General features: G+C 36.8%; 1 protein-coding gene and 2 long non-coding RNA genes across 4 annotated transcripts; 2 read left to right on the forward strand and 1 right to left on the reverse strand.

Moving 5' to 3' along the window:
- Nucleotides 1-2,669: 2,669 nt before the first annotated feature.
- Nucleotides 2,670-5,429, forward strand: LOC109994737 (uncharacterized). The gene is made up of 4 exons (XR_010665530.1): nucleotides 2,670-2,748; nucleotides 2,952-3,051; nucleotides 4,921-5,074; nucleotides 5,368-5,429. It is a non-coding gene; the product is annotated as an uncharacterized lncRNA (long non-coding RNA).
- Nucleotides 3,583-6,848, reverse strand: LOC110005898 (kinesin heavy chain-like). Its single transcript, XM_065951926.1, has 2 exons — nucleotides 6,749-6,848; nucleotides 3,583-5,052 (listed from the first exon to the last, which is right to left on the reverse strand). The coding sequence occupies exons 1-2, from the start codon at nucleotides 6,764-6,766 to the stop codon at nucleotides 4,828-4,830; spliced, it is 243 nt and encodes an 80-aa protein (XP_065807998.1). The 5' UTR covers nucleotides 6,767-6,848; the 3' UTR covers nucleotides 3,583-4,827.
- Nucleotides 6,849-7,626: 778 nt separating this feature from the next.
- Nucleotides 7,627-9,350, forward strand: LOC109994776 (uncharacterized). 2 transcript variants are annotated; one of them, XR_010665529.1, is made up of 5 exons: nucleotides 7,627-7,741; nucleotides 7,912-8,120; nucleotides 8,153-8,224; nucleotides 8,814-8,895; nucleotides 9,181-9,350. It is a non-coding gene; the product is annotated as an uncharacterized lncRNA (long non-coding RNA). The 2 variants fall into 2 exon arrangements; XR_003809317.2 differs by having other exon boundaries at nucleotides 7,912-8,224.
- The last annotated feature ends 662 nt before the right edge of the window (nucleotides 9,351-10,012 follow it).

Consider the following 10,012-nt stretch of genomic DNA (forward strand, 5'->3'; position numbering starts at 1 on the left):
GATTTATAAACGATAAAATACATTCATTTTCAACCTATAACTTTTAATTAGAGTCTTAAATCATTGTTTGGTAAATTATTTATATTAAAGCTGCATTTTTACTTTAAATCTTTTCTTCTTAGGTTTAATTTTACTTTTCAAACTTACTTTTTAATTAATTTAATTAGTTTATTGTCGTTTGGTTTTCTTAATGAAAATACCACAAACCTTTTTATTGATTTAATTGAAATGATCAATTTAATTAAAACTGCTTTTTTGATTATGATTAAAATATTTGATATGAGTACATCTTACAGCTCATTGAGCTAATTTAGATTAAACATAAATTAAAAGGAAACATTTACAAGTTAAAAAGGTTGTTTTAAAATTCTTCTTCCTTGCCTTGATTTTATTAACTTTCATATGCTCATAACTCTTCTTCACCTACCTTATGTTCTCGATTAACATTCAAAGATAATATTAAGTTCATTGATAATATCACAGATCAATTACAACTCTGAATATATATCATATATATGTATAAAGCTCGCACAAGTTAAAGGTAAACAAACTTGTAGAATTATTGTAAAAGTTATAATATAAGATAAATCTGTTTAGATGTTTCTTAAGACCTTATACTCAATGTTTCTGTTTTATATTCTACATTTAAACTTTGAATTTAAGTTTTCTTCGGTCTCATCCAAAACCCATAAAGTGAAGTTAAACTCAGATAATTTACAGTGAATGATAAAACCCAGGTTTATTCCAATCATCACAATGTTTTATAATCACAAACATTTTCTGTGTTTTATTAACTTGATGAACTAAAATTAGTTTTTCTTCTCCAACAGGAACTCTGACGTCTTCCAGGAGGATCCCCCGTCGGTGGCCGTCTTCCTGCTCAGGTTGGAGACTCAAAGCTTTCTTAATGTTGTTTTATTATGTTCCAGGTTTTAGGTCTTACAGATGTTTAGACTCAGTTATTTTAATCATTTGACTTCATCCCTTTTATAGTGGAGGAACATCAGGTGTTTAATGAAATACTACATTTTTATAATCCTTATTTCATTAAACACCTGATGTTCCTCCACTCCAAAAAGGATCAAATGATTAAAATAACTGAGTCTAAACATCTGTAAGACCTAAAACCTGGAACATAATAAAACATGAAGAAAGCTTTGAGCTCCTACCCAATGGGGCTGGAGACTGGCTGGATGTAACCCCTAACCCCCCCCCCCTCACCTGTGACACCTTGTTGTATTTTGCTGATGTAACATGTACAAACAGAGGTCATCATGTCTGTTCAATATTTTATTGTAATAAAACTACTGCTGTGTTGCTCCTTACAAGTTATACTTCGTTGTAAAGGTGACTCATCAGGCTTCCCAACGATATAAAATACAACACCAATTAGTTTTATTAAAGAGGACAAAATAATGTTTTCAAACTTTGAGGAGTTTATTTCCAACAGTTATCAAAGCCACAGAAATCCTTCAGAATCAGCTTTACTGGTCAGGTATTCTTAAACACACGAGGAATTTTACTTTTGTAAACTTTGCTCTCTTTGTACAAAGGTATAATATTAAATATCAACAATAAACAAAGAAGTAAAGACTAATATGTACAAGGATAAATAGGATAATAGTGCAAAGATGCTGAAGTAAACATGAGGTAGTTTGAGGTCGTACTGTCTGCCAAGCCAGGAAGCCAAACAAATGCAGGACGTCACCCCCCAATAAATCATTTATTTAATATATATTTAAAAAAAACAAATCTGAGGCTTGAACAAAACAACACACAGATCCAGCTGGAGAAACAAAGTCTGCATCTGTCTCTGTGGCTCAGGAGATAGAAGGAGGACTTGGAGTCTGGAGGTCGTGGGTTCAAATCCCATCAGGACTCAGTGAATTTTAAAGGTGTCGGTCCTAAATGAAAGACTCAAGAGGAACACAGTGAAGCACCTGCCAGTATCGATCCACAGGAAAGACTCAAAGACGGTCACACACACTGTTATCTTAAAGGTGTTGGTCCAAAGGAAAGACTGAAGAGATCTGAGAAACACAGTCAAGTATCTGTCTCTGTGACTCAGGAGATAGAAGGAGGACTTAGAGTTTGGAGGTCATGGGTTCAAATCTTATTGAGGCAAATTTTAAAGTCCAACATCTGAAATGATGAAGATAAATACGCCCGGAGCTCACATCATAGTGTGAAGGGATCAGTAGTGTAGTGGATAAGATTGAGTCTTCCAAGCTCTGTAGGTGAAGAGCCTGGGTTTGAATCCCACTGTGTTTGGTGATGGAGGGTCCAAATCTTATAATGTACAAAATATAATATATTATACTTAATATAATATACTGTACATAATTTAATATAATATAATATACTTACTAATTTATTTTTTTTAAACGACATACTAACCTAAATTCATTAATGGTCCTTTGTTCCCACCATGACATCAGATTTTATTTCTCATATAAACATATGGTCAATCATAGATGAGGATAATATGGTTCAAAGTTTAATATGGATCATCAGTGACGTCACTAGAGACACTGTTTACATGATATGTGAACACCAAGAACACCTGTCCTCTCTCTGGGTCATTCAGGGAACAGGAAGTTATAAAGCAAACAGGAAGTTATAAAGCAAACAGGAAGTTATAAAGCAAACAGGAAGTTATAAAGCAAACAGGAAGTTATAAAGCAAACAGGAAGTTGAGGGTTCTTTCTTTAATCTTCAAGGCTGCACACAGCAGGCAGCAACAGCAATGTAAGTTTAGCTTAGCATGTAGCTTAGCATTAGCCTTGTTATAATTTGTTATGTATTGCGTCTGATGTAGCATAGCATGTGGCTTAGCATGTAGCTTAGCATTAGCATTTAGCTTAGCATTAGCAACAACTTGTCTTAGTTTATTGTTTGAATTTACCTAGAACTTTAGTAATGACTAAACTAAATGTTCTTGTGTCTTGTAGTTTTCACTCCTTCAATCTGGTGAATAAATCAAAAGAGTCACTGATTGGCTGACTTCCCTTCAGGTGCAGCTCCTGCAATTCAAAGACAAAGCATGCACAGGTGAGTATGTAGGAATGAGGTGCAAAGGTGTGGTATCATCTATCTGTAGAGAGAGAATGTTAAAAATGTTTGATTTACATTTTAAATTGGGGAATTAATTAAAAATAAAAACTGTTTAAAAATAAAAAGAATAATTATTATTTATATTATTTATTAATTTAATAATAAATAAAATAAAAAGTTTGTTCAAGCTGTTTCAATCGTCTTCTTTCTGTTTAATGCCTTGTGTTCAGAAATAAAAACATGTATTTCCACTGTGTGTGTGTTTGTATATGTGTGTGTGTGTTTGTATATATATGTGTGTGTGTCTGTGTATATATATATATATATATATGTGTGTGTATATATATGTGTGTGTGTATATGTGTGTGTGTGAGACTCCCTGGATTATTAAACTGTGCTAATCCAACATCAGCAAACAGACAGAGTTACTGCAGTGTGACACTCATTATACTCCAGGTGCAGAGCATTAAAGTACAGCTGCAGGTAGACGACAATCTAGAGCTACATGCTAATGCTAAGCTACATGCTAATGCTAAGCCACATGCTATGCTACATCAGATGCAATACGTAACAAATTATAACAAGGCTAATGCTAAGCTACATGCTAAGGCTAAACCTTAACTTCAGCACAGTAAAGGAACTTACATTGCTGTTGCTGCGGGCAGATTAAAGAAAGAACCCTCAACTTCCTGTTGATAGATCTAGAGCACTTCCTGTTGCACTCCAGAGCACTTCCTGTTGATAGATCCAGAGCACTTCCTGTTGCACTCCAGAGCACTTCCTGTTGATAGATCTAGAGCACTTCCTGTTGCACTCCAGAGCACTTCCTGTTGCACTCCAGAGCACTTCCTGTTGCACTCCAGAGCACTTCCTGTTGATAGATCCAGAGCACTTCCTGTTGCACTCCAGAGCACTTCCTGTTGATCAGTCCAGAGCACTTCCTGTTGATCAGTCCAGAGCACTTCCTGTTGATCAATCCAGAGCACTTCCTGTTGATCAATCCAGAGCACTTCCTGTTGCACTCCAGAGCACTTCCTGTTGATAGATCCAGAGTTACAGATTCACAGATATAAGAAGACCAACGAGAAAATGTTTCAGATTGAAAGAAGCAGACAGGTGATCATTCAAACAACATTCATTCTGTTCCTGAGTCCATTTGAACTTTTGTGATCTGTTGGTTTGGTAACCTCAGCATCGTTAACAAAAACAATTGTTTATTTTAATAAGGACCAATCAGAAGTCCTGGAACACCCTCATGTGCTCTTTGAGACTCCTTGAAGGTCTCGGTCTGGGACTAGAAGAAAGAAAACAACAAATAACATCACTCCATTTGTAGTTTGATTTGTATCCCCCGGTTACGACCACAAGCTTCCCGGTGGTAAAACGTCCCCTGCACACAAAGATATTTGTGGTGTTGGTCTTAGTGTGGTCATGACTACAACACTACCCTCAGCACCCTCTGCATGCACAGTTCAGACTTCTGCAGACGAGGAGGACCAAAAGCTGCTGGGTTTTTAAATGACATGACACTTTAAATGGTGTTCGAGTCCCGCTGCGGCCGCTCCCTGGATCTGTGGGCCTTGTTGGTGATGCTGAATTATTTGATGTTTGGTTTTCCCTCTGCTCATTCAGCAGTCTGGACAGAAGATGTGATGTGTTAGCTGTGACCAGAGTTAATGTTGATGTCTGCCTGAGTGTATCAAATCTGACACTTATCATTGAAGTGGTTTCACAGCTGTGATGACATCACTGGTGCCGATGATGGCGCCGATGTCACTGAGGTCTCGTAGCAGCAGGTTGAGGACCTCGAGATGCAGACTTTGAACACTTTCTCCTGAAACATATCTGTACCGTCTTGTGCTGCAGGTTGGTCTGATCTCTCTCCTCCACCTCTTGGCTCTTCTGGTCGTAGTTGACGGCGAGCTCCTCCAGCGCCTGCAGCACCTCCTTCACCTCCTCCTTCAGCTGGTTCTCCGTTTGCAGCCGGCACAGCTCCTCCTGGGAGGGACGTGGGGTCAGAGTGAGTTCATGCAAAAATGATCATCCTTATGAAATCCATGTTTAAATGAAAAGACTTGATATTTCTTTTGTATTTCATCGGCTGAGAGACAAACCTCTTCTTGATCTGCTCCTTCAGTTTGTCAGCCAGCTGACTGTGTTGGTTGATCTCATCATCCTGTGAATTATTACAAGAAAATGACATCAAGTAATAATAAGAATTGAGAAAATGAAAGTATTTGTATTTAGTTTGAATCTTTAAGCAGGTTGTCTTCAAACTGTGCTTCTAATGTTGTGTCTTGTCTTTGACTTTAGTCTATTCTTGTCATCCAGCTGTTTGTACAGGTTGCTGATGTCCTCCTCGTATTTGCTCCGCTCGTGGCAACAATTTGACTTTCACAAAGGTAAGAAGTATTTTCAGTTGAAAAAAACAGTTAATTTAAAATGAGTAATGTATCATAATGGCTCATTTACTTTTCACGTATTGTTCAATCCTAGCTGTAAATTAGATGCACACGTTTGAGTGCTCCTAAAGTAAAAGTCTGTGATATTCTGTGATCACAGACTGGTATTATTAATTGTTAATGGAGAACATAAGGTAGGTGAAGAAGAGTTATGAGAGTTATAATTTTAAAACAACCTTTTTAACTTGTAAATGTTTCCTTTTAATTTATGTTTAATCTAAATTAGCTCAATGAGCTGTAAGATGTACTCATATCAAATATTTTAATCATAATCAAAAAAGCAGTTTTAATTAAATTGATCATTTCAATTAAATCAATAAAAAGGTTTGTGATATTTTCATTAAGAAAACCAATCGACAATAAACTAATTAAATTGATTAAAAAGTAAGTTTGAAAAGTAAAATTAAACCTAAGAAGAAAAGGTTTAAGGTAAAAATGCAGCTTTAATATAAATAATTTACCAAACAATGATGTAAGACTGTAATTAAAAGTTATAGGTTGAAAATAAATGTATGTTATCGTTTATAAATCATTTTATATGGAGACCTAACTAACCTCTGGTGGTTAGTTGTTGGTTACTGCACTTAAATAATGAATGAATCAGACTGCTGTTTCTTGGAGTAAATTAAACACAGAAGGCTGGATGAAGAGCTTGTTGTCTTAGTTTACCTGTTAGCTGTTGTTTTATTTACCTTTTACCTGTTTAGTTTTCTTTCAGTCGTAGTTTGTCTTCTTAGTCTTTAATGTTTGTTGTTTTTATCTTTCAGCTGTAGTTTTGTTTAGTTATAGATTTAGTTTAAAGTTGTATTGTCTGTTTTCTTTGATTTGTGTGTTGGATGAAACTTACTAACTTCCTTAATATAATTAACTTACTTAATATAATGTAATATAAGATAATGTACTTAATATAATGGTCCATTGTTCCCACCATGACATCAGATTTTATTTATCATATAAACATATGGTCAATCATATATTAGGATAATATGGTTCAAAGTTAAATATGGATCATCAGTGACGTCACTAGAGACACTGTTTACATGATATGTGAACACCAAGAAAGAAACTATCTGTCTGCCTCTCCTCTCTCTGTATCAAGGTCATTGCTGAGTCCAGCCAGTGAGGCTCCAAACCTCCACGGAAATGTGAACAAAATGAGAGAAGATGCCTGTTTGAGGCGAACACACACAGACATCCATTTTAAAGCCTGCAGGTTAGCGTCTGAACTGTACCTGTAGGTCTGTCTTCATGAGCGAGGCTCCTGCTTCAACCAGATAATGACAGATAGTTCTTTGACACAGGGACGCAGCTCAGTGAAGGACCGTCTCCCCCCTGGTCAACAGAGAGAGAGAGAGAGAGAGACAACATCACCCGAGGAACAGACATCAACCCCCCTGCTGCTTCTTTTGGTGTCTTGTGTTTATGATGGCACATATATCATCACATACAGACTGAACAGAGATCAGAGCACAGATACAGGAATCATCTACACTCTGTTAACATTTAAATAAAGTGTTTAGCATTTTAAAAACCTCATGGTTTCAGTTCTATGTTAGATGTTTTGAAGCACAAATAGAATCTGTACTTACTGCAGTTTTTCTGTAATGACTAAAAACTACTTAAAGGCAGGGTTGGTGATTTTCTCCAGATCAACTTTTTAAGATTCTGGTTGAAATTGTCTTTTGGTCCTGACAATGCAAGCAATGAGCTGAGGTCCACTTCTGGGGTGGGTGCAGACGCAGCACTGAGGGAATGCTACTTTTAGAAAATGATCAACCCTGCCTTTAACCCAGACAAGACTCTCTCTTACCTGCTGTTTGTAAAGTGTCTTGAGATAACATTTGTTTTGAGTTGGCGCTCTACAAAATAAAGATTGATTGAACTGACTTATTGTTTTTCAAGCCTGTCATTGAAAGTTTCCCATTTATTCAAACACTAGAATACAGAAAGAAAGAAAACTACATATTCCTATGTTGAAAAAAACTACAAACATACCTATGATGAAAAGAACCCACAAACATTCATTAATGATAAAAAAACAACAACTAAGGATTCTTCTAATGAGCTACACATGGTTATTTGGTATACTCTTAAAGGTACAGGTAAAGGTACTGCTACAGGAAGTGACTGATCAAACAGGAAGTGCCCTGCCTATAAAGGAAGCAGGAAGTGGAGGGTTCCTTCTTTAATCTTCAAGGCTGCACACAGCAGGCAGCAACAGAAATGTAAGTTCCTTCACTGTATTGAAGTTAAGGTTAGCATGTAGCTTAGCATTAGCCTTGTTATAATTTGTTATGTATTGCATCTGATGTAGCATGCCATGTGGCTTAGCATTAGCATGTAGCTTAGCATCAGCAACAACTAAGCTTTATTTAAATGTTCTTGTGTCTTGTAGTTTTCACTTCTTCTTCAATCTGGTGAATAAATCAAAAGAGTCACTAACATCCTGACTCACTCATCGTTGAATGGAGTTTGTCTGACTGTTAACCTACCTGCACCAAACACGTGGAGGACTGTACACACACCTGTGGAGGATGTAGAGGACCAGCTCTTTGCTTCCTGCACTGGCAGCGTGATGACGTCAACTGCAGCCGGACGAGTCGAGTGCGGCTCCCTCCAGGTGGGGCTCCCTCCAGGTGGGGCTCCCTTCAGGTGGGGCTCCCTCCAGGTGGGGCTCCTGCAGCTGATGATTCAATTCAAAGACACATGTGAGTATGTAGAAATGAGGTGCAAAGGTCTGCAGTGAGAGATGAAACTGTCACTCACCTTCTTTAAGTCTTTGTTCTTCACACACTCAACCAGCAGCTCTACACACACAGAGAGAGAGAGGATGTTAAAAACCACAGATAATTAAAGTTCTTATCAGTGCTCTGTATGACGAGGTTCAAGGTCTTGGTCCTCAAAAGGATTTGATTGACTTCTCCTTTTGGGTGACAGATTTATCGGCTAACAATAAACATGTAAACTACTCTAACTAATTAAAACACAGCTGGCAGATAACCAACGACATTAAGGACTAATGCAGTGCAGCTGAACCTGATCACAGATGTTCTCTCTCTCTCCTCCCCAGGTACTGGAGTCCATGTGATGCAGAATGGACACAGCAGTAGTTACTTTCCAAAAAAACAGTCCCAATGTGACATGATAACAAACTGAATGTTAACTTTCATAAATCAGTCCATTTTTATTCACTTGTCTCCAAATCATTAGAAAAGTTATCTCCAGACACTTTACAATAACAAACATTTTGAAGTTTAAACTAATTGTGATGTGTTTCTCTTTTTTTAACACTTTTAGGGGCAGCCTGACCAAAACAAGATGAAGAGCTGTTAGCATGTGTGCTACACCACGCTGCCTCACCTGCTTCATTCAACATTTGGTGAGTATTTTTCTTGGCTCTTGTTTATTTTAACCGTTTGAGTCACAGTCATATTCTTGATTTTATTTGTAGGGCAAAATGTATATCATGCTACAAACTTTCTTAATCCTAACTCTCGCTTTGATGTAGATTCTTTTGACTTAAAGAAATGATTAAAAATTAGTTGTGTATCATAATGGCCCATTGTACTGTTCACGTTTTGTACATTTTGTAAATTACTCATAGATGCAACCTGAAGTGAACTTTAAACCCTGACGTCTTTGTTTCTTGTTTCTGATCTTCCAGGTGTTTCCTCGCTCTGAAGAGTAGGATCTGTGCTGCAACTGGAAGGAGTTTCTTCGGATTAAAGTTTACCTGTTAGCCCTTGTTTTTTTATCTTTCAGCTATAGTTTTGTTTAATTTTCATTTGCAGTTCTCTCTGAAGACACTTTGATAATAAAATGTTCAAGTCTTAATTTGTCTCATTTGTGTTGTCAGCATCTTTAATTCCTAATAGATGTTTTGTAGTAGTTTCCTTTGTCACATAATGTGAACTTGAGGTGAGAGTTGCTTACATTAGAAAAAAGACTACAAGAAACAACTTTCCTCAGGAAGAATAAAACACAGCTGGCAGATAACCAGAGCACAGAAGTCACTGATGCTGAATGGATAAAGCAGTAGTTTTATTACAATATTCGAGACATGACATCAGCACAACACAATAAGGTGTCACAGGCATCCCCATTGGGTAGGAGACTCAAAGCTTTCTCAATGTTTTATTATGTTCCAGGTCTTATAGATGTTTAGACTCAGTTATTTTAATCATTTGATCCTTTTTGGAGTGGAGGAACATCAGGTGATTATAATAATGTAGTATTTCATTAAACACCTGATGTTCCTCCACTACAAAAGGGATGAAGTCAAATGATTAAAATAACTGAGTCTAAACATCTATAAGACCTAAAACATAAAACAACATTAAGAAAGCTTTGAGTCTCCAACCTGAGCAGGAAGACGGTCACCGACGGGGGATCCTCCTGGAAGATGTCAACAGAGTTCCTGTTGGAGAAGAAAAACTAATTTTAGTTCATCAAGTTAATAAAACACAGAAAATGTTTGTGATTATACAACATCATGA

The sequence above is a fragment of the Labrus bergylta genome, chromosome 24, assembly GCF_963930695.1.
Source record: "Labrus bergylta chromosome 24, fLabBer1.1, whole genome shotgun sequence".
In the NCBI taxonomy this organism is placed as follows: Eukaryota; Metazoa; Chordata; class Actinopteri; order Labriformes; family Labridae; genus Labrus; species Labrus bergylta.